The sequence below is a fragment of the Micromys minutus genome (assembly GCF_963924665.1).
Source record: "Micromys minutus genome assembly, chromosome: 12".
NCBI lineage: Eukaryota > Metazoa > Chordata > Mammalia > Rodentia > Muridae > Micromys > Micromys minutus.
Window position 1 is genome coordinate 25,508,056 of NC_137981.1, and position 23,585 is coordinate 25,531,640.

The 23,585-nt window shown below is 37.6% G+C and overlaps 1 protein-coding gene across 3 annotated transcripts in view; it reads left to right on the top strand.

Moving 5' to 3' along the window:
• BMPR1A (bone morphogenetic protein receptor type 1A) overlaps nt 1–23,585 on the top strand; it is a 90,903-nt gene that overhangs the window by 55,228 nt on the left and 12,090 nt on the right. For all 3 annotated transcript variants that reach the window (XM_080926094.1, XM_080926095.1, XM_080926096.1), the window contains exons 3-10: nt 1,614–1,831; nt 5,316–5,478; nt 7,618–7,720; nt 13,138–13,234; nt 13,386–13,485; nt 17,019–17,163; nt 22,156–22,348; nt 23,065–23,362. In XM_080926094.1, the coding sequence (XP_080782220.1) occupies nt 1,765–1,831; nt 5,316–5,478; nt 7,618–7,720; nt 13,138–13,234; nt 13,386–13,485; nt 17,019–17,163; nt 22,156–22,348; nt 23,065–23,362 (1,166 nt within the window). In that variant the 5' untranslated portion in view covers nt 1,614–1,764. The remainder of the gene's footprint in view (nt 1–1,613; nt 1,832–5,315; nt 5,479–7,617; nt 7,721–13,137; nt 13,235–13,385; nt 13,486–17,018; nt 17,164–22,155; nt 22,349–23,064; nt 23,363–23,585) is intronic.

Here is a 23,585-nt window from a genome sequence, read left to right on the forward strand (position 1 = left end):
CCTTTATAGGTTCCTTGTCCTTTTTGTCTTTCAACCTCTTTTGTATTACACTACTGTATTCTCCTTAGCTCAGAAGCATTGTTCTATGTTTTTGTGTTCCTCAGAAATCTTTGTGCAGCCTGTTAGTTTGCCTGATTATATATCTTCATGTAGCACCCTAAGTATTACTCCTCAGGATTGGGGGCAGGGCTTTTCCATCTTGAATAGATCTGGACCCTCCAGGGTTTCACATTTTCCTGCCTTGCACTTAGTGCAAATATGCTTACATTTTATTTTTGTAGTATCTTGTTCTGTGTCAAAAGTACTTTCATCTTTATTTCTTTCCCCTGAGATGCAGAACCTCCCACAAACAGCTCTATCACTGCTGTGCTGTGACCCCCTGTATTAGAGTATTTAATTGTCTTATTTGATGACTATGAACTTCATGAATTGGGGGGTGATATGTAGGCTGATGCATAAAATAATGAATAATATCTAATGGCAAGAACACCGTTACACAGGACTCGAGCATTGGAAGGGACTTAGTGACCCATTCAGTTAGTATTGTCTCCCTCTCTGCTGTTTGTCCCTCTTATATCCTGTGACCCTTGGTTATTTCATTTGTATATAAGTGAGACAATTTGTATGTTCTTTACATTCCTGTAAGCTTTCCTCTGTGGGTATAGCAGTGGGTTTCTAGTAATACCTGGGAGATTACAATTTATACTTTGTGATTGTTCAGCATACAGATACTGTGCTGAGTTTATAGTTGTTACAGGTTTATTGTTTTTTGTTTTGCTTTTGGAGATAGGGTTCCTCTGTGTAGTCCTGGTTGTCCTGGAACTCACTCTGTAGGCCAGGCTGGCCTCAAACAGAGATCTGCCCACCCCTGCCTCCTGAGTGCTGCGATTAAAGGCATGTGCCACTATCTCCTGGCTTCTGTTTTCTTTTTAATATTGGTAGTAGTGGTGGAGGGTACATTGAAACGGATTCTGGCTATGTAACCCAGACTGGCTAGAATTCATATTTCTGTCTCAAACTCACCCCTGTCCAAGTGCTAGAGTTAGAGGCAGAGGCATGTACTGCCATACCCAACTAAAACATTCATTACAGTAATAAATAATTACATTAGAGCCAACAGAGTTCCCTCCCTTTCTCCCTCCTTCCCTTCCCTTTCTTGTTACTTTGTAGAGATGGAGTTGCTTTGCTGTTGCCCAGCTTGCCTCAAAACTCCTAGGTGTGAAGGACTCCTGTCCTGTAGGCTTCCCAAGTAGTGGGGACCTGATGTTTGCATAACACTTAGGCTAGGTGGGTTAGATTCAGCATGCTTGTCTTGGCTAGTTTGAAGTTAGGAGAGATTGCAACTTTCTACTACATTAGGCTTTGTAAATACAGTACCTTAAAAAAAAGGATAGTTTTAATCTCTAAAAATATATTTCAGCAGAATTAAGACTAGTTCAGTAATAGAACCCTTACTTAGTGTATGCAAGGTTCTAGAGTTGATTCTCAATACACCACAATTTTTTAAAAACATACTTTTGTATTTAAAAGCCTGGTTATACTTGTTTTCTTCTCCACTCCTGAAAACATTTCAATTTATCATATATTTATGGCCTTATTCATTTCTTTTCCAGACGTCTGAAGAAAGCAGAAGGTGAAAGTCATTGTCAAGTGATTTTGTTCTTCTATTAAGGAAATCTCATTCAGTAAGGCCGCTTACATTTGTGAAATAGCAGGACCAGTAATTCAAAGTGGCCGTGCACAGGACACTGTGTGAATTGGACAATGACTCAGCTATACACTTACATCAGATTATTGGGAGCCTGTCTGTTCATCATTTATCATGTTCAAGGTAAATTGATATTTGTTTCAGTAAGTCCTTTCTCTATATAAAGTACTTAAATTCCTTGATCTGCTCTCAGCTCATGTTCCTTTCTAAAGAGGTCAGCCATACCAGCACAACTCTTAAGAAGCAAAGAACAAACGTCCCAAAAGAAATTGTGAACTTTGTGTAGACAGCTTAAAAAAAAATCTTAGCCTCCCTAAACCTTTTTTCTCATCTATAACATAGGCAAGGTACATAGCATGAGGTTCACCTTGTGAGGATCGGATGAAATTAAGTATAAATAGTCTGCAACGCAGTGCCACAAAGCAATATGTATTTGAGACTAAGCTTTAAAATATCCCATCTTTCTCAAAATGCAACAAGGAATAATCACAAAAAATAATAATTCAAAATTGTTTAGTTGTCATGAGAAGAATTTGGAAAATAAATACACTAGTTTGTCTGTGCTGAGTTCTAAACATTTCCTCATAGAGAATTAACAGTCTATTTGTGACCTCTCTTGCATACTGTGTGTTCATAGATCAAATTGCAACTTAAAATCAGATAAACTGTATTTTCCTACAGACTTTTTTCTCTTGATTGGTTTTGATTGGGACAGTATTTTGAACTAAAAAGTTATCATTGCTTTAGAAGAGCTTTTGAGATAGAACTTTCTACCATCTTCATTTTCTTTTTAAAAATTATTAAATTTGTACATATGTGTTATGTTTATGCACACATGTGTGCATCTACATATGGAGACCAATGGTTGGCATTAGGCATCTCCCAAGGGTCTGACTAAACCTGGAGCTTCCTAATTGCTTAGACTGGCTTCCAACCGTCCTAGCCCTTTATTTTCTGCCATCTTCATTTTCTGAAGGTTTTGGCTTTATAAACTGCAATTTCATATTTAGATCTGAATGCTGAGGATTATTCATCCACATGAAGAAATGTGGGTATATTTTTGAGTTATTTCACTGAAGTTCATAGCTTCTTCACATTTGCCTCATTGTCGCTTTGCTCAAAGCATAGAACCCAAGAGCTGAAGCCACTTTTATCTGTGAAATACGAGAATACAGTACCTTTCTGTTCATTATTGAGGTATCTTTGAAGGATATTTCTTTTTAGTATTTGTTTTTATTAGCAAGTACTTATTCTGAGGTAAATTTCCTAATATTAAGTATAAGAAACTTAGGGATGACCAATCAAAGAGCATAAACAAGTTGATTTGAGGAACCTTTTCTATATGTAGCAGAGGGCTGCCTTGTCTGGCCTCAGTGGGAGAGGATGCTCCTAATCCTGTAGAGACTTGATGCCCCAGGTAAAGGGGATACCTGGAAGGTTGGGGGTACCCTCTCAGAGGTGAGGTGTGGAGAACAACTCTGAGAGGGGGGACAAGGAAGGGTGGCAACATTTGGGATGTAAATAAATAAAATATTTTTTAAAAAAGAAAACAAAACTAAGGTCTGGAGAGATGGCTCAGTGGTTAAGAGCACTGGCTGCTCTTCCAGAGGATATTGGTTCAACTCCCAGCAAGCACATAGCAGTTCATATAAGGTTTGCCTTAGATCTGAGACAGTTCCTCTTTACCTGTAACTCCAAGAAATATGACACCCTCACATAGACATGCGTGCAAGTATAAAAGACATAAGAGCATCACCTTTTAAGTTATGGGGTGGTGGTGGTACACATCTTTAATCCTAGCACTTGGGAGTCAGAGGCAGGCAGAACTCTGAGTTGGAGGCCAATGAAAAGCCAAAATACATACATAGATTATACATATATACATACATACGAATCAAGTTATGGAATCTCTAGCTCTTCTTACATTCTGTGTTTCTGCTGTCAGTATATACAGTGTGTTATTTTTCTTACTTAGTAATTCATCAGTATTGCTAAATTTACAGTTGAGTTCACATTACTGAACCACTTCATATTTATAGTGAAATTTATACTTCTTTAATCCTTTTGGCTCTACCATTTTCCCACATGATTATGTTTGAAAAATTAGTGTCATATATGTCATTGCTTGTCATTTGAGCCATAAACTCTGTAATGCAAGATCTTGGCTTTATTAAATAAGCCTTTGACAACTTTTTGATAGTGAGGTCTGGATTCAGACCAATGGCCCTGGTATGAAAGGTCGATTACAGGACTTGTTTTATGTTTTCAGTTCCCTTACTTACTCTGTCCCTTTTCACAGAGACATTAAAAAATGATCATTCATTCATTCATTCATTCATTCATTCATTTGAACCAAAAGGGGAAAAAAAAAAGAGGTGGAAATGCCCCTCCAACCCCCAGTATACTTGAAAGCATTAGAAATTATCTCAGCCTTTCCTGAAGTCTCTCTATTTTTTACCTAGTAAATTGTAACTGTCATATACAACAGGCTGGCGATCTGTTTGCGTGGCTCTTACAAATATGGGAGAGGCAGATTTCTCAGTGTTGGCAGCTCTGAACTCTTAGTGCCATAGGCTTATAGGTCAAGTTTCCAAAGAAGACTTATTCCAGGCTGAAAATTAGAGGCTTACTGCTCTAGATATTCAGATCACAACATACCCTGGGTCTTGTAAGGCATCAGAATCCTTACCTCTTTTGCTGTTGGTTTGTTTTGGTTTTTGTTTCTTGATCTTTTTTTTGAGGTACGTTTGGATCTTAGGACGCTTTCAGGAACTCTTCCAGCTACCTGAGATCCCTAGTTTAGCTGCTGATACTTTCTCATCTCCTCAGTATGTCTGCAGTCCTTTATAGTCCTGTAGTTTACCTCTGTTAGCAACCTCCTAACTGTGGTAATTTTGATTTTGGTTCCTAGGACTAGCATTTTTATTTTTTAAAATCCTTTATGAATGTCTTTATGATAAATGAGCCTGGAGCACTTGTGAGGAGTGGGCCTTCTGAAGCTGGACTGTAACTTGCTGGTGTGGAGTTCTCTTTGAGGAATCCCTGGCATGTTCAAAACAGCCAGTCTGACACACTGGTTGTGAAAGAGCTTCTTTTATGCTAGGCACCAGGGAGGGGTCTGCCACTTATCAATCAGTGGCCACTTGGCTGTTTCAAATAGTTGACTTAAAACTCAAGGGTGCTGGGGAGAGGAGGACCCTGCAGGGAGGGTGAAGCCAGAGGCGGAGGGAGTAGAAGAAAACACCTAAAGGGCCCTTACCTTACCGTAGGGACTTGTCCTGGAATTAACATTCTCAAAAGTGCTTACAAATGCTTAGATTTTAGCCACATACCTTTAGGGAGAGGGATTCTTTGCTCTGTTCTTTTATGGCATTTTTGTTTGTCTTTCATTAGTATAAAACTTGTAACTGGGCTGTTTCCATATATCTCAGTATCTGGTATGTGGTTCTGTATATAATACTTTATAAATTAATATTATATGAAATTTATTTTAAAGATATATTATCATCAGGTATTAAGATAAAGGAAACTTAACTTTCATCATTGAAAATTGTAACTAAACAACTTTCCAAGCACGATTGACGACAAATTTCATTTTTTAATACAGGGCAAAATCTAGATAGTATGCTTCATGGCACTGGTGTGAAATCAGACTTGGACCAGAAGAAGCCAGAAAATGGAGTGACTTTAGCACCAGAGGATACCTTGCCTTTCTTAAAGTGCTATTGCTCAGGACACTGCCCAGATGATGCTATTAATAACACATGCATGTAAGTATTTGGTCCAATCCTTAAGAGTTAGATGAATAGTAAACTCAGACAAGGCTCCTCCCTCCCCTTTGTATATGGTATCTTTCCAAAGAAAGAAAGGATTCTTGGCTTGAATATAAAAATATTGTTATCTATCATTAAATAATTGATGATTATTAGTTATATCATGATGCAGCTTCTTTTTTATTTCTCTTGGTTTTTGAGACAGGGTCTTTTCTGCCTAGACCTGGCCCTCAATATATAGATCAGGCTGGCCTTGAACTCACAGAGATCAAAGTGCACCACTATGTCTGGCTTACTTTTTGTTTCTTTACTGACTATTAAAGTCATGAACCTAATGGTGCTCCTTGTAGAAAATGTTTTCTCTTTTGTAGATTACCAAAACAAAAACAAAACGTTTCCTTAGCCAGCACAGCAGATTATAGATATACAAGAGTATACTGGGTTGGTTTTGTTATTCCTCTCTGCATTTCTAATCCACATCTGCTTTACATGACTCAACTTCATGTTAACGTGTATGTATTATGCATGTGTGCAAGATATGTGTGTATACAGGAAGAGAACAGAAGTCTCTTCTACTTTGTGAGATCCAAGAGTGGAACTCAAGATTGTCTGTTTAAACAGTGAGCACTTTTACCTGCTCAGCCACCCTCTGCCCATAGTTCATATCTTGGAGCACACTGAAGAACTGTAGATTCTTCTGTGTTACCATACTTTTTGGCTACTTTATTAGGTTCTTAATATCTACTACTCTTCTCTACTCCAATCCCTTTTAACCCTTCAACACTGGGTAGGAGAGAAAGGGCTAGAGGGGAAAGGGGGACAAAGATCTCATTAGACTACTTCCTGCTGATTAGGAGCACTGAGTTCCTTGGGGCAGATTCAGTCTTCCTTGTCAGGATATCTCCAACTAGCAATCCAGCAAAACACCAAAAGCAGCAGCGGGAATCAGCAGCAGTAAGGGGAAGAGCTGCTGCCACAGCCTTCTGAGACTCTGGCATTTTTATACTCTCTTAAGAGTGCCCAGAATTCCAAAGTTAATCTATCTTCAGCTGGCAGAATCACACCCCTGCCAGAACATGAGTCAAATTGTAGTTAGCTGCTGTGGACAGTCTGAAGCAGCTCCACATCCCACACCTGGGATTAAAACAAAAACATATTCACATAACTAGTTTTTTTAAGAAACCAAAATTCTCACTACACTTTTGGACAAAAAAACAACTGTGTACAATTCAGTCTCATCAGTCCGTTAATTATCTCCTTGTTATAGAATTAATAAGAAAGGCCAAATACTGTAGTTTTCTGTGCTCTTTGAATAAACTAGATATAGTATATAGAACTTTATAGACACACTAAAGAGGTAAAACTTTATAAAAGAAATTACTTATGTAATATTTTTTAAAATGAACTATTCAGACCTTCTCTCTGCTTTACAGTCACATTTATTACAAAGTACTTTCAGAATCTAAGTCATCTGTTCTTTCCAAATATACTTTCCTGTGTCACTAGGGTCTGCTGGAATGTTTTTCTGAAAAGCTTGTTTTCATCTCCTACCATGATATACAGTGTGTGATGATGAGTTTGACGAGCAGAGTAGTTACATAACAATAACAGCATGCACACCAGAGCATTTATTAGCAGAACCTTTCTACTTGACAGAGTTCTCAGTGGCCCTTTATGCTTTAGTTTAAGTACACTATCTTTGATTTAGCTTAAATCTAAATTATTTTTGCTAATAAATCACATGAGAATGCAATTTAAATATAAAAAACAAGATATTGAAGACTATATTCAATTCATATATCTTCAATTCTTTTGTATGTCTATTTTAAAAATTTACATGCATTTATTTGGTATGTATGTGTTGTATACATGTGAACACATCAGCTTGTCAGAACCAGTTCTTTCCTTTTACCATCTGTATTTTAGAGATCAAACTCCAGTCTTCATGCCTGGTGACCAGCTCTTACCACTGAGCTGTTTCTCTGGCCTTCTTTATCAGACAGTCTCTATTTAGCTCAGGGTGACCTGGAACTCAAGATTCTCCTGCTTTAGCTTCCTGAATGCTCATGTTCCAGATATGTACTATCATGCTCTGCTCTTTGTAATATGAAATTGTATTATTTCTCTCTCTTACAGAACTAATGGCCATTGCTTTGCCATTATAGAAGAAGATGATCAGGGAGAAACCACATTAACTTCTGGGTGTATGAAGTATGAAGGCTCTGATTTTCAGTGCAAGGTGAGATCTAATTTATAACCTATCACCAGACTGTCTCCACTTGCCAGCTGCCCAAGTGATGGCACAGAGACCTTTAATTAATTATGAAAACTTTAACTGGCTGATATAACTTAAACTAATTCGTTTATACTAATCTCTGTTCTACCACATGGCTTGTTACTTCTCAGTCTTGGCACCTTTTCTTCTTCCTTTTCTGGCTGGCAAATCCCATGCCTAAATCTTTCCCAGAGTTCCTGTCTCTGCCTGGAAGTCCCGCCTATCCTGTCCTGCTTTACTATAGGCCATTCAGTTGTTTATTAAACCAGTTGGAGGTGATGAAGAAGAATGCGATTAAACACTGAGACAAGTGATGCTTCATAAAAATAACAGTGTATGGAAATCAACCTTTGAGTAATATGATCATAGCCTTTACACAGAACACAAGAGATCATTTCAACAATAACCCAAGAAATAAAGAAGAAGGGCTGGAGAGATGGCTCAACAGTTAAGAGCACTGACTGCTCTTCCAGAGGTCCTGAGTTCAATTCCCAGCAACCACATGGTGGCTCACGACCATCTGTAATGAGATCCCATGCCCTCTCTGTGACTGAGGACAGCTACATTGTACTCACATATCTCTAGGGGGAAAAATGGGTAGAAATTTGTGAACAGAATTGAGTTCCCTAGCAGAAGTGAACTGCTCTTTCACATTGTGGTCACAAAAACCAGTTTTCTAAAGAAAGCTTGGCTCATCAAGTAATAGGATTTTACTAATTGAAGTTCTAGGTTGCTTTACTTTCAGTTTTGAATCATCCCAGATTGTGGTTAATGCAGAAAAAAAAAAGTCATTTATTTGTAGAGCATAAAATTTATTGAAAAGACTTTAAGATAGTTGATAGTAACATTTGTTTCGTCTTGAGAACACTGTTAAACCCTCATTTCAGCATGTGGTGATTTGCATAAGATGTCCCTCATAGTCTCAGGCATTTGAATATTTGATCCCCAGTTGTCTGTTGTCTGTACTGTTTGGAAAGGTGTAGAGCATATGACCTTGTTGGAGGAAGTATGTTGCTGGGGGCAGGTTACCTTACCTACTGCTAATTTTCTCTTTGCTTTCTATTTGAGGTGTAGGCCCTTAGATTCCGTTCTGCTGTTGCTATGCCTTTGCACTACTGTCATGTACTACTTTAACTCTAGATCCACAAACCCAAAGGAACTCACTGTTCTGTGTGTTGCTTTTGGTTATGATCATGGTGATTGATAACAGCAGTTGAGAAGAGCTAATTCGAGGTCTCTGTGCAGCTACTTGAAAAGAGCAGCAACAGAGAGAATCCAAATTGTGTGAATTTCTTAAGAGATGCTGCCAGTGTTTTTGAAAAGCAGCTCTGGATAGAACTTTAAATGTCAGCTATGTCAGAAAATTAGCCCTATTTAGAACTGGCAGGCTTGATAGAAAACTTGAGAGTTGGATTTATAGTTGAAGTCACTGGGCAAGTAACTAAGAATCTGCTCCCTGTCTCTGGTACAAATCTAAGCTTTTCTCCAAATCCTTCTGAGTGTGCAAGCAAGATTGTTTCATCCTACTCCCCCACTTGTCTTCTCATCTTAGGGGAAAATCTCAGTGTCTTCAGATGCCTCTTACATAGTCATTCAGTTATTACACCAATGCTCCAGTGTCATGCACAATCAAGTGTGCTATAAGCAGAGAAGACCTTTCTCTTATTCTGAATGCAGCCACATGTATTTTAGCATTCGTGCTGTATTCTTGAGGCATTGAACTTTTACCAACTAAGCCCTCATGTCTTTGAGTCACTCTGCATCTGTGCTAGCCACCACCCGTCATCCCCACTCTTCACTAGTGATGTTGGTCCACTGATAGAAGTAGATAGGAATGAGATGCTTTTGTAACTTATTTGTCAAATTGTAATATGTTAAGATTTGAGAGGAATTTTTTCTTCCAGTTTTATGCCATTAACAAATTACCAACTGTGTATGCCTTTGTAAACCACTTTTAAAACCTCAAGAAGGAACAGTGGTTACAGGCTCTGAGCTATGACAGTATTAACAAGAATCCTACAAACTCTAGACTGGAGCTGGGAAACTGTGGGCAAGGAGCTTATTTTCTTAGGAATTTTATATATCAAGTGAAATAACATAGTAGGGGCTTAGTAAATATTAAAGTTTACCACATGTTGAGCAGTATTCAGTGATGGCACCCATATTCCTAGGTGTACACACACTGTTGTTGCATGGTAGAATCTTAGCTCATGGTTTTAAGATCCTACACTTAATGATTTTTTTTTTTTTTTTTTTTTTTTTTTTTTTTTGTTAAGTACACTTTTGAACAGAGCTTCTCAGGTCTCTTTTTTCCCCTTCCATAACCATTCTTCTTTTAGTTGAGAGAACACGGGCCTGGGGTGTCAAAATCTGAAAATTCTACACAGTACTGTGCTTAGGAATGTGCAGCAAAAGGACATAGAATATCAAATATGTTAGCATGTTAGGTGGCTGTCAGGTTGGTTGTTTGGGGTTTGCATTTATCCATTAAGAGTATGTGCACCAACCAAGTCGTGTGTGGAAGTCAGAGGACACATAGGGAGTCTGTTGTCTTGCCCTATGGGTGCTGGGTCTGACTCAGATTGGCAGGCTTGGCTGCAAGCTGAGGCCATGGAGAGGTGCTGCTTACTGGCTTGCTTCCCATGGCTTGCTTGCTCAGCCTGCTATTCTAGAGAACCCAGGACCATCAGCCCAGAGATGGTACTACCCACAATAGCCTGGGCCTGTCAATCACTAATTAAGAAAATACCTGGCAGGCTGGCCCACAACAGATTTTAGGGAGGCACTTTCTTAACTGAGGTTTCCTCCTTTCACATGATTTTAATTTGAGTCAAGTTGGCACAAAACTTTTCGGCACAATTACAACTACTACTGATCCTCAGAGGTAGTCTCTTAATATTCCTCTTTATCTCTTCTCAATGCTAAATGATTCCTGTGTGCTTCCTCTTCTTGCTACCTCACTGTTGGAGCACTGTCCTGTCTCCCTTGTTCAGACCACCTTGTGAGAGGAGTCAGTCCCCAGTCACCCTCATTCACTCCATCCATTATTCTCACTTTCCTTCAGTGCATCCTGAGTACTGTCTTCAGTCCAAGCACATAGTGTTTACTTAGTGTTTTCATAGCTGCCAAATAAATTCTCTGGGATATTAACTAATTATGTATATAAGTGGTTTTCCTGCATGTATGTGTGAATACCATGAGCATGCTTGGTGCCCAAGGAAGCCAGAAGGGGGTGTCAGGTCCCTTTTAACTGGAGTTACAGATGTAGGTACTTGGAGTCAAACCCAGTCCTGGAAGAGTATCCAATGCTCTTAACTGCTGAGGCATATTTTCAGGTTCCCCTCCCCCCCATAAGATTTTTATTCCCTTAGTCTACAAATAGGTAAAATGACTTGGGTAGAGAATAGGTAAGAGTGTAGGAAAGAGACAGCAGTCACCTCGTTCTTCAGTCTAGATACTGCTTTTTTAAAAATAAATCTGATATATTGTTAACCTGTGTAAAAAAAGATGCGAGAGAGTCTGCTATAGCTTGTTTGTGGTAAAGGCACATCAGGTCTTGAAGGGTGACTTAGACTTTTTGGCTTATTTAAGACCCTGGGATTCATGTCATACTCAACAGAAAAAGAAGAAAAATAGTTTATTAACTATTTTCTATTTACATTTAGTTTGTTAAGTATTTGGTGTATTCCATTTTCTTGCCTCTAAGGCAAAACTGTTATCCAGTGATTTCCAGTGGAAACTAAAGAGAAATTAGGTACTTTGGGTCACTGAGTAACTGGCAAAGCTAGGTAAGATTTATGCTGCTTTTTAAAAAAATTATATCAAGCTACCTTCTATCTGTTGGGAAATGTTTTCTTTTCCTTAAATGGAGTCATATGATGTACGGCTGTCTAGTTTCCCACACTCCAAGTATCTTTTAAGTTACACTGTCTTTGAGGCTTTATACTTACAAGTGTCTTCATCTTTCTTCCTTCCTCCTGTTAGAAGAAATGGACTCGCATGGCTGTCTAAGCAGTTATGGAGCATTAGTGACCATTGTCTGGTGCATAGTGTGCTTTTATTCTTACAGTCATCTGTGGTAGAGAAGACAGATGAGAGAAGATGAGAATTGGGTCTTCATCATCCATTATCTGCTGCTAAGTGGGCAGTAATCCATGGTTTAGAGATCTTTCATCCAAGATGGCCCAAGATGTCCATCTTTGTTTTCCTCTCACATTAATCTACTCTAGGCAGTCTCCACTCAGCCTTCCTGGGAATGACTGAGTGGCACTTCACTTCTTCATCGTCAGTTATACAATCATTCTCTTTTATGTGACTTTTCTAGGTGGATTGTTTCAGAGTTTTGCACCATACACCCTATCATATCTCTGTCTTTATGATAATTTTAAAAGAATTGTTTTAAGAATAAATTCAGTTAAAATGTAGAATTTATACATTTGGACATTTCTAAATGTTACTATCTTCCCAGGTGGGATTCAGGCCATAAACTCTTGGTCACCCTTTTTAGGTTGTACTGATTGTACTGAGGCATTTTTCATTCTGGATATCTGATATTTAAAAATAATGTGGTCAATTTCTGCTTATATTCTTGCTACCTTCATAATGATGTACAGGCTCTTTCTATTCACATCTTATTTCAGGATAACATTTCCATCCAGGCAGCTCTGAAGCGTTAGCATGTAATCCCTAATGACTGATTTCACTTGTTTTTTTGATCTTTAGGGCATACCTTGTATCTGGAGTGTGGTCAATAGCCACCTCTCCTAACCAGTACCTTTCACCCCACTTGACTAGAACCCTCCTACTTTTTAGTTTGATCTTAAGTTTCACCTCAATCTTATTTCTGCTGTAATTATGTTTTTATACTAGTTTATGATTCTAATAAAAATACTATGTTTTCTAGTAGAAATTACCTTTTAAAACTAAAAGTAGCTAGCTGAATGGTACTTTAAATATACTAACATTTGAAGTAAAAATATCACTAAAACTCTGCATTTCTCTAATTTATGATTAGTGTCTTTATCTACATATATGATCTTAAGGAAATTATTTTACAGTCTTATTTTCAGAAAAAATTAAATTTTCACAAAATTTTTTGTTGTTATTTTTGTTATTTGAAACAAGGTTTTTCTGTAAAGTCCTGGCTGTCCTGGAACTCACTCTGTAGATCAAGCTTGCCTCAAACTCACAGAAATTCACCTGCCTCTGCCTCCTGAGTGCTGGGGTTAAAGGTGTGTGCTGCCATACTCAGCTAATATTTTTTGGCATAATGTTTGGAGATCCTTTTCTCTAACTGACTTATAAGTTATATTTACCAAATACTAAAGATATTCATACTCAATATGTCAAGCCCTTTAATTTTATTGTTATTTTTCTTACAGGATTCACCAAAAGCCCAGCTACGCAGGACAATAGAATGTTGTCGGACCAATCTGTGTAACCAATATTTGCAGCCTACACTGCCCCCTGTCATTATAGGTAGGTCAATTCAGAGACGCCCAGGCATGGCTGGCTCTCTGTAAGTTCTTTGTAACAATAACCAAGCTACCTAGAATTCAGTGCTGTTGTTTTCTCACTCTGTAAGATGCAGAGAAAGATACTGTCCTTCATTGTCACCTTTCCTTCTCAGGCCCATTCTTTGATGGCAGCACTCGGTGGCTGGCTGTGCTTGTCTCCATGGCTGTCTGTATACTCGCTATGACCGTCTTCTCCAGCTGCTTTTGTTACAAGTAAGAAGATACTCACTTTATACAAAACATACTGTCAACTATTCTGTATTAGTTTTCTCTTAAAAAAAAAAAAAACAGGTAAAAACCAGTGACTACTATGTGCAGTTCAGAAATCACTAATTTATATTCTCTGGCTATAGCTTTTCGACTCTGTTATGGCTTTCCTAGGAGGAAGAATGAACTTAATTACTCACTAGTATTTTTTAATACTAATTCATTCTTTTATATTTAAGAATAGTCTTATTTGTATAATAATGAGCTTTGTTATATCTGAATTTCTAAAGCAGATTCCTAGATTACATAACTTCTTTAATAATTTGGAAATATTCGTTTAATAATTTGGGATTTTTCAGTGAAATGGGATTATTTATGAAGCAGATTAGTACTCTTGTAAGTAAATCTATATATAAAGAATTTTACAATGTGATGAAGCTGTCAAATTTAAGAACCTGGAGTAAAGGGTAAATTCAGTAAGTAGATTTGATATTGGGTTGCTATGAAGAAAAAAATAAAATTGGGACAATTTCCTACACTAGTATATATTTGAACCAGACTAGATTAGAACTATGTATTCATACGCACAGTTTGAGAACCTTTCTGAGTCTGCCTCAACTTGGAAACAAGCAAGTAAATAAAATGTGAGTAGTATCAGCTACGTTAAAAACAGAAATGTGTGGCAAAAACAAAACAAAAACCCACAAGAGGTTAGAAGACAGCAAATGAAAACTCCGCAGCTAATGCTGCAAGTGACTGCTTACACTTAAAAAAAGAGCATCTACAAATCAAAATGTGTAATTCAGCAACTAGACAAAAATGAATACAATTTTTAAAAACAGATTGAGCAAGTCATCCTGAGCTACAAAACAAAAAATAATTTATCAATTATGGGGTGAGACATGATAATGAAAACAAGATATGATGAACATTGAATTACTGCTTTAATGGCCTTGAATAATTAGCCAACCTATATCTTATAAACCAGATAGGATTCTTGGGGAAACCTGTTTAGGATGGGAGAAAAGACCTAAAGATACTGATGAGAGTTAAGTGAAATGGCCTAGGCAGATTAAGCCTATACTAGTTATCTCTGCAAGGCTCTCACAGTAAACACTGATCCCTGGAAAGAGGAAACAGAGGAGGTAAGCATTAAGATTGCTGTGCCTGTAGACTCTGTAGGTGAGAGTCTGGGGGATGGCATCACCTGTATTCATGGAACAGGGTCCTAAAGACTAGAGGGCCTCACAGGAGAAGACTTGTTCTGCAAATGACCTCATTCAGCATGTTCCTACAAAAAAAATCTCCCAAGGCTGGAGGAACATCTGAAATGACTGGAAGAAATCGTATTGGTACTTACAGAAAGCCAGAAATGGTACCTGTTAACCACCATCTTTGCGAGTATGAAATCATAGGTCTTGGTTAAAGTACTCAGGGCTTACCTCAGTGACAGAGAATAATTACCACCAGACTAAATGTGGCTCATATTCCACCTTAAAAACAAGACCCAACGGGACATGGTGGCGCACACCCTTTGTTTCCAGCACTCAAGAGGCAGAAGTAGGTGTGTCTCCGAGTTAGAGGCTAACTAGTCCACATAGTACAAATAAATAAATAAATGATTGAATGAATGAATGAATGACAACTAAAGGTTTGTGCTATTTTTCAGTTTTGTTCTGTGAAAAATAACAAAATATTTGTAAGAATAAATCTATTATTCTCACATTCAAGTGATAGAAACCAGAGAGTTAGTAGTTTAAGGTCATCCTAAACTATGTAACAAAAAACTTTAGCACCAGCCTGGGCTACATAAAATAAAGAAAAACAGTATTAGTTAGAATATAAAATAATTTTCCATCCAACGGGTATGTCAGCCAATCAGTGAACCAGATTGCAAAGTAAGAAAGTAAAACCTAGATAGAACAAGGAAAAATTAAACAATGAAAACCACCAGTTCAGACTCAATACAGACTATTCTGTGTTATCAGTAATGGGGGGCAGGTTGTAGCCTTATCTATCCTGGAACTCACTCTGTAGAGCTAGCTGGCTTGGAACTCGGAGATCAACCTGCCTTGGCCTCCTGAGTACTAGGATTGAAGTCTATGCCACTACTCTGTGTGTTACACACAGCAACAGTATTACAATAATTTAAGTAGAAACATGGTGGGACTTTTTTTTTCATTTTTATTAGATAGTCTCTGTATTTACATTTCAAATGTTAGCCCCTTTCCCCCCACTCCCATCCCTCCTCAATGGTGGGACTTTTTAAAGAAAGAGCCAAATAAAACTTGAGGAAATGAAATTAAAATACATCAAATAAAGTGTGCATTAGATAAGAAAAACTGGTAGATTAGATTCTACGTAAGAGATGAGTGAACATGGAGACATGGCAATAGAATCTATGTAAAATGATTTGTGTGTGCATGTGTGGACAACTTTAGGTCTTGTTTCATGCCTTCTACCTTATTTGAGACATTGCCTTTTACTGATGCATAAATCAAGCTAGCTGGACAGTGAGATTTCTGGGATTCTTGTATCTCTGCATCCCATATCGATGTTGTTTTATGTGTGTGTGTATGTTCTACCTGAATGTATGTCTCTGCACCACATGTGTGTAGTGTTCTATAAGGCTAGAAAGGTTGTTAGCTGCTGGGTTTTGAAGCCCATGCTTTTAATCTCTGAACTCTCTCTAGCACGAGAGAAAAAAATTAAATGCAGCTGGAAATGGCAGATTGTAGCCTTGGCTGGCTTAAAGCTTCCTGTGTAGACCAGGGTGGAATTAAGGTCATATACAGTTTCAGTACAAAGATACAATTTTTGAGAGTATGTGATTATAGATATATAAGTAACTTTCTATGCTGAGTATCCTTGCAGATTTTTTTTTAAAGGCATTGTTAAAATTAGAATTTAAATACTTTTTACAACTGTGATGCCATATTATATTCTGCAGGAAGGGGGATGTTTGGGGGTTTGTTTAGCTTTGGTTTGGGGGATAACATTTTAACCATGTAGCCCATGCTTACCTTGAATTCAAGATCTTTTTACCTAACTCTTACTAGTGCCATCAACACTGGTTTCTGGGGCAGGAGAAGTGTGTGTTGATATTGGTGGGTTTGGTTGTTTTTTGTTTGTTTGTTTGTTGTTGTTGTTCTTGTTGTTTTGAGACCAGACATCATTACTTCATATCCAGGCCTGGCTCTGAAGCCCAAGCTACCCTAAACTCCCATTCCTCCTGCCTCCCAAGTATGGGGTTGCAAATCGTATGCCATCAAACTGTACTATTTACGTGGGTAAATACACACACACACACACACACACACACACACACACACACACACACATTCATTCATTTGCTAATAGACCATGGCTATCTCTTGTTAGCATGACACACAGCATTCTATCTCGTACATTCTATTTCTACTCGACTATAATAGAATTTTTTCCTGTGGTGAAGAATGATTAGGCTACAATTCTTCCTGGATGCTCAGGGTATCACAGTGGCCCAATTTTTAAGTAGATTGTTTTCTGCTTTTTTAAAGACATTACTGTAAGAGTATCTCAAGCAGAGGTCGTTACAACCGTGACTTGGAACAGGATGAAGCATTTATTCCAGTAGGAGAATCATTGAAAGACCTGATTGACCAGTCACAAAGCTCTGGTAGTGGATCTGGATTACCTTTATTGGTAAGCTCAAAGCCTCTTACAAATATAAATATTGTGTTGATAAGGATGTAATGTTGTTGGTAAGTGGGCTTCTTAGTTATTACAGATTAGGAAATGATAGATACATTTTTTTTCTCATGTAGTAATACAAGGTAAGTTAGTTAAAAATAAGAAATGTGGGGCCGGAGAGATGGCTCAGTGGTTAAGAGCACTGACTGCTCTTCCAAAGATCCTGAGATCAATTCCCAGCAACCACATGGTGGATCATAACCATCTGTAATGGGATCTGATATCCTCTTCTGGTATGTCTGAAAACAGCTACAGTGTACTCATATACATAAAATAAATTAAAAAAAAAAAGAAAAGAAATGTAAACCAAGGAAAAGAGGATAGGCAAGATAAGCCCATAAGTAAAAAGTCTAATAGCTAAATAAAATGTTAGGATATCAAGTCCTGTGTGAACACAGGTTAGGTACATATTTTGCTCTAAGCTTTTTTTTTTCTCCCTTCCCACCTCAATGCTAAAGTTTGATTCCAGAACCTCAAGAATACCAAGCAAGCATTCTGCCAGTAAACTACATCCTCAGCACTTGGCTTTATGAGAATGTCTTATAGAATTCAAGTTGCCCTTGAATTTGAGATCCTGCTACCTCTGCTTTGGCTTTCTAAATGCTGGGGTTAGAGGCATGAGCCACCATGGCCTTCTAGGAGTTCTAAGTATTTTGTAACCAACTAAACAAAAAAAAAAAAAAAACAAGTGTAAGATTCCTTCTGTCTTTAAGTTTAAACTAGTTAGCTAAGGAAAATACATCTTTTAAGGTTTGAGAAGGGTTACAGAATAATTTTAGTGGATGGATGGATGGCTGGGTGGGGAGATGAGAGCAGCATTCTGAGGCAACCCTCCTAATCACAACACTACATTTCCAGATAGGTTTTTAACTGTTTAATAATACTACTTGGAAGTGAATACTTCAATGACAATTCAAAGAATTGTCTGAAAGAAATATGTGATAGAACTGGCAAGGTGAGAATAGAGCTATTTTTGAATGCACATAATATTATGTAAAAAAACGCAAGATTTGCTACAGATACCTACTGCAACCAGTGCTTAATTAGTTTGCAGAATACAAAATAGTTATTTCAGTTTTAGTGAATTGATATACACTGGCAACTTAAAAATGCCAGTCTGTAAACTTAAAGTTAAGAAGTAGTATTTAAAAGAGTATCAAAAAGCATGAAATATTTAAAAAATAATCTTAGCAAATATATACATTGTAAAATTTGTACATTAAAATTATTAATTGCTGAAATTAATGGAGACCTAAATAGATGGAAGTGTTTAGCCTGTTTATGAATTGAAGGCAGTACTATTACAATATTAGGTAGCCCCACATTGGAGTGTTGTTTCAGTCCAAATAGAAGTCGGACTTTTACAGAAATAGATGAGCAGATTTATAAAAAACAAATATTGAGTGGAAGTTGTTTGAAAAGAGGGCACAGGACTAACTATGGCTTTTGGACTTACTTTAAAGCTAATGTGGTTAGCACTGTATACACAGTGGGACAGAACAGCCTAGAAAGGGATATGAGGTTATGTGTATGGGCTGTTTGCCTGTATGTATATATCTGTGTACCATTTATGTACCTGGTTCTCAAAAGGGTCAGAAGAGGGTGTCCCATCCCCTGGATCTGGAGTTACAGATTGTTGTAAACTACCCTTTGGTGCTGAGAATTGAACCTGAACTCTTTAGAAAAACAGCCAAGTGCTCTTAACCACTGAGCTATCTTTCTAACCCAATCAGTTGATTTTGTTGTTTTGGAGTTTTGTTTTTTCTTTGGTTTTTGGTTTTGGGTTTTTCGTTTGTTTTTGTTTTTGAGACAGGGTCTCTCTATGTAGACATGGCTGGCCTTAAATTCACAGATTCACAGAGACCTGCCTGCATCTGCTCTGCCTGAGAGTGTTGGAACTAAAAGTGCATACTACTACCCAATGCTCAATTGACTTTTTTAAAAAGTGTATTATAAAATGTTACATAAGACCATTGTTTTAAAGTACTGAATTAATTCAGTGTTGAATAGATTATTAAACAGGTAATGTGGGGTAAACAGCTCAGATATTCACTTGCTACAAAGTGAATGCGTTCCTATACCTCACTCAGTATATAAAACCAAGTTGAAATGGAGGGTAGACTTAAATGTAAAAGTTAAACTAGAAAAACCTCCAAAAGAATTTTTAAGAAAGTCATTATGACTTCTTATTACATAAAAAGCATTCACAGCATTTGTGAGGTAGAAGCAGGCAGATCTTTGTGAGCTCAAAGACAGCCAGAGATAAAGGTAGAGATATCTTGTTTCAAAGCAAAAAACAAAAATGATGTGTCAGAGGCTGGTAAAATAGACTGTTCAAAGAAAGTTAACAGCTCTGTAATGCAGAGAGCTCCATGTTTTTAACTGGACAGAAGATTTGAACAAGAGTAAGGGTGGCATATAATAAGCTCATCTGCATCATTTGCATCATTGAGGGCAAACAGATCAAACACACCAAGGACCTGAGAGAGTACCAGAGATTTCATACACAGCTGTCAAAAGTGCAAAGGGACAAAAGTTGACTAATAAGTTAAATGTGTACATTTCTTTTTTATATTTATTTATTTTGATTTTTTTGAGATCGTTTCTCCGTGTAGCCCTTGCCTGAAACTTGTTCTATATGGGCCAGATTAGTCTCAAACTCAGAGATCTGCTGGCCTGTGCCTCCCAAGTGCTTTGATTAAAGGTGTGCGCAAGTGTTTATTTTGTATACAGTAAAACAGTTCTGCTATTTACTGCAGAGATGGAAAAATGTATTATTTACCCAAAGGACCTGAGTGTGACTGTCCTTAGTAAATATAGTCTAGTAAATAAATAAATTATAAATTGTCTGAAAGCCCACCAACTTGGCAAATGGATAAGCAAATTATAACACATTCATCACTGTTTAGAAACAAATCAATAACAATAGAGATGATTTCAAAGGCACTTTATGCTTAGGGGGGGGGGGAACAACCAGATACAGAAACATAGTGTATTTATTTATATGACTCTAGAAAAGATAAAACTATAGGGAAAAATGGATAAGTAATACCAGCATAGCAAGAAGGAATTAATAATGACAGTGGGAATTGTTTTAGGAAGTGGAAATATTAAGTCATGAGATTTTGGTAATTAGATGACTAGACATTTAACAGAGTATACTTCTTAGTCTTAAAAGGGGATACATTTTATTCTATATATAAATTGTATTTGAATAATCTTGGCTTTAAAACATTACAGAGTCTAATGCTAAGTAATGCATGATGTAAAGCAGTTCAGCTTTGCATAGTTCCAGCCTCGGATACAGCTTTTTTTTTTCATTTAAAATTACTAGTAGTCTGAAAATGAAAGATGAAGTATAGATTCTTCAGGTATTACTCCCAATAACTACCTGTATTCTGAGCCAGAAACAGGATTTAAGCAAAGTTATGTATAAAAAAACTAGATTGTAATTCTGACAAGTTCAGCCCAGGCGAGAGAGAATGAACATGTTGAATCTAGACAAACAGCACTCTACAGAAAATTAGGCCTTCTGCGAGATCCACGAGAACAATAAACAAGTGTGTTTACACAGGTGAAGTAGGCCTTCAGACAAGTGGAGCAGAGTTTCAGAATCTGCTTAGAGCTTCCAGCAGGGGCACCGAGCTGCTTCCATACCCTTATGAACACCAGACCTCCTCTATCTGGGAAGGTTTCAAGAGGGAGCCAAGGGAGTGGGCGAGTGGAAGAGGTGCCTGTTCAGACATCCAGCTCAGCTGAATCAACCCTGGCAATTAACCTGGTGACAGACGTCATAGCCACATCAGCCTCACAGTCTCACCGATTGTAAGAGCCAGAAGTGGTGGATGACTCTAAGAAAAATGCATCTTCCAGACACAGTAGAACTGATCCACATGTGAATTCAGAAACTGACCACATGCACAGCTGCAGAGAAAACCTCAGCATGGGGAAAAGAAAGTAGACACGTGTCTCACCTAACCAAAAAAAGACCTTGGAGGAATTTGGGGAGGAAAAAGAATGATCAAAATATACTGTATAAAGAATTAAATTTTAAAAAGTTGGAATTAGGAAAGTGTAGGTAAGTAGTGGAAACTGGGAGTGTGTCAGATCAGCTAGGATCTGAGAGGCTGAGTTGAGAGGTTTTAATTACCACTTAGATTTTGTTGGCTTCACTCAGTGGCTTGAAGCCAAAAACATGTATTATTTCTCATGATTATGAGTCTGTTAGGAAGTTTGTTTTCTGGACTTGCTCAACTATTGATAAGCTATATAGCTAGTTCATGGGATAGACAGTTAACATGGTGCTTCATGAGAGCAGAAGGAAGGGCAGGTTATGGTGCACAGTGTCTGTGAGGACTACTTGTTAACACATTTGCCACTCTGCAGCCCAAAAGAAATCAAGTAACTAGGTTGGAGGGATTGCTCAGTGGTTAGAGCACTGACTACTCTTCCAGAGATCCTGAGTTCATATTTCAGCAACCACATGATGGTTCACAACCATCTGTAATGGGATCTGATGCCCTCTTCTGGTGTGTCTGAAAACAGCTACAGTATACTTATTTATAATAAATAAATGAATAAATCTTTAAATATGTAATATATAATATATAATACTAAAATATAAATATAAAATATTTATATAAAATAAATATGTAATAAATATAATCTTTAAATAATTAAATCTTAAAAAAAAAAAAGAAGTCAAGTAACCAAAGTCCAAGATGTGGGCAAGGAGAGTTCCCATGGTGGCTGACCAACCTGTGTATGATTCCAGAATACATGCTTATTGCTGCTTTTGCATACCATAAACATTGCATACCATAAACATTGGAGCTAGTATACTTACATTGGAGCTATTTGGATATGCCAGGCTTCTTAATGGGATGGCCTTCATAGATTCTTTTCATAAAGAGCTCAAAACTCTGTACTTTGTTTTCTGTATAGGTTCAGCGAACTATTGCCAAACAGATTCAGATGGTTCGGCAGGTTGGTAAAGGCCGTTACGGAGAAGTATGGATGGGTAAATGGCGTGGTGAAAAAGTGGCTGTCAAAGTGTTTTTTACCACCGAAGAAGCTAGCTGGTTCAGAGAAACAGAAATCTACCAGACGGTGTTAATGCGTCATGAAAATATACTTGGTGAGTGTCCTGCTCTTAAGTAAGTTTCTCATTCTAGCACATTCTCAGGGTGCACTGGAGAGTCTGCCATGTGCATATGGAATCAGTGTTTGTGTAGCTAGAATCCTGTAGGTAAATAGCACTTGCAGGACGTTATGGGTTTTTTAGTCATATTATCACTGTTGTGATTAATATTAGGATTATCATAAATTATCTAGCTGTAGCACATGCCTGTAATCAATCCTAGCACTGAAGAGGCTGAGTCAGGATGATCACAAGCTTGAATACAGCCTAGACTACATAGTAAAACCCTGTCTTTAAAAATACTGTAAATCTAGACTGGAAAGATGGCTCAGTGGTTAAGAGTACTTACTGTCCTTGCCTGAGTTTGATGCCTAGCACCCACACTAGGCAGCTCACAACTGCCTGTAACTCCAGCTCTGAGGGATTCAACACCCCTCTGATCTCCTTCACACTCGCGCCCGCACGCGCACACACACACATACACACACAAATTAAAAATACTAAAATACTGTATATTTATTGTAAAACTGTAGTGACATGTATAAATCATGGGAAATGGGTTCTTGGTGATACTTAAAAAACATTTTAGCTAGACAAGTTAGGACAGTACTTTCCATACACAGTAAGTAGTTCATTCCCAGTGTCCTAATGTGCGTCTGTAACTTCCTAGTGTCTCTGCAAACAACTAACGTTCTAACTCATTAACTAAACAGGTTTTATAGCTGCAGACATTAAAGGCACTGGTTCCTGGACTCAGCTGTATTTGATTACTGATTACCATGAAAATGGATCTCTCTATGATTTCCTGAAATGTGCCACACTAGACACCAGAGCCTTACTCAAGTTAGCTTATTCTGCTGCCTGCGGTCTGTGCCACCTCCACACAGAAATTTATGGTACCCAAGGAAAGCCTGCAATTGCTCATCGAGACCTGAAGAGCAAAAACATCCTTATTAAGAAAAATGGAAGTTGCTGTATTGCTGACCTGGGCCTAGCTGTTAAATTCAACAGGTAAATGATTCTTTGTCCACTGTTTGGAAATTATTTTGATATCTAACAGGTATTTATACTCAGGTTTGGTTGTTTCTTTTCTTTTTACAAAACTGTATTTTACTATACTTTTCTGGAAATTATTATGAATTGAACCCAGAATCTTATTAATGCTAAGCACACACTCTGCTACTAAATGACATTTCCAGCTTCTACATAATTGTTGATTTCCTTTCTTTTTTTA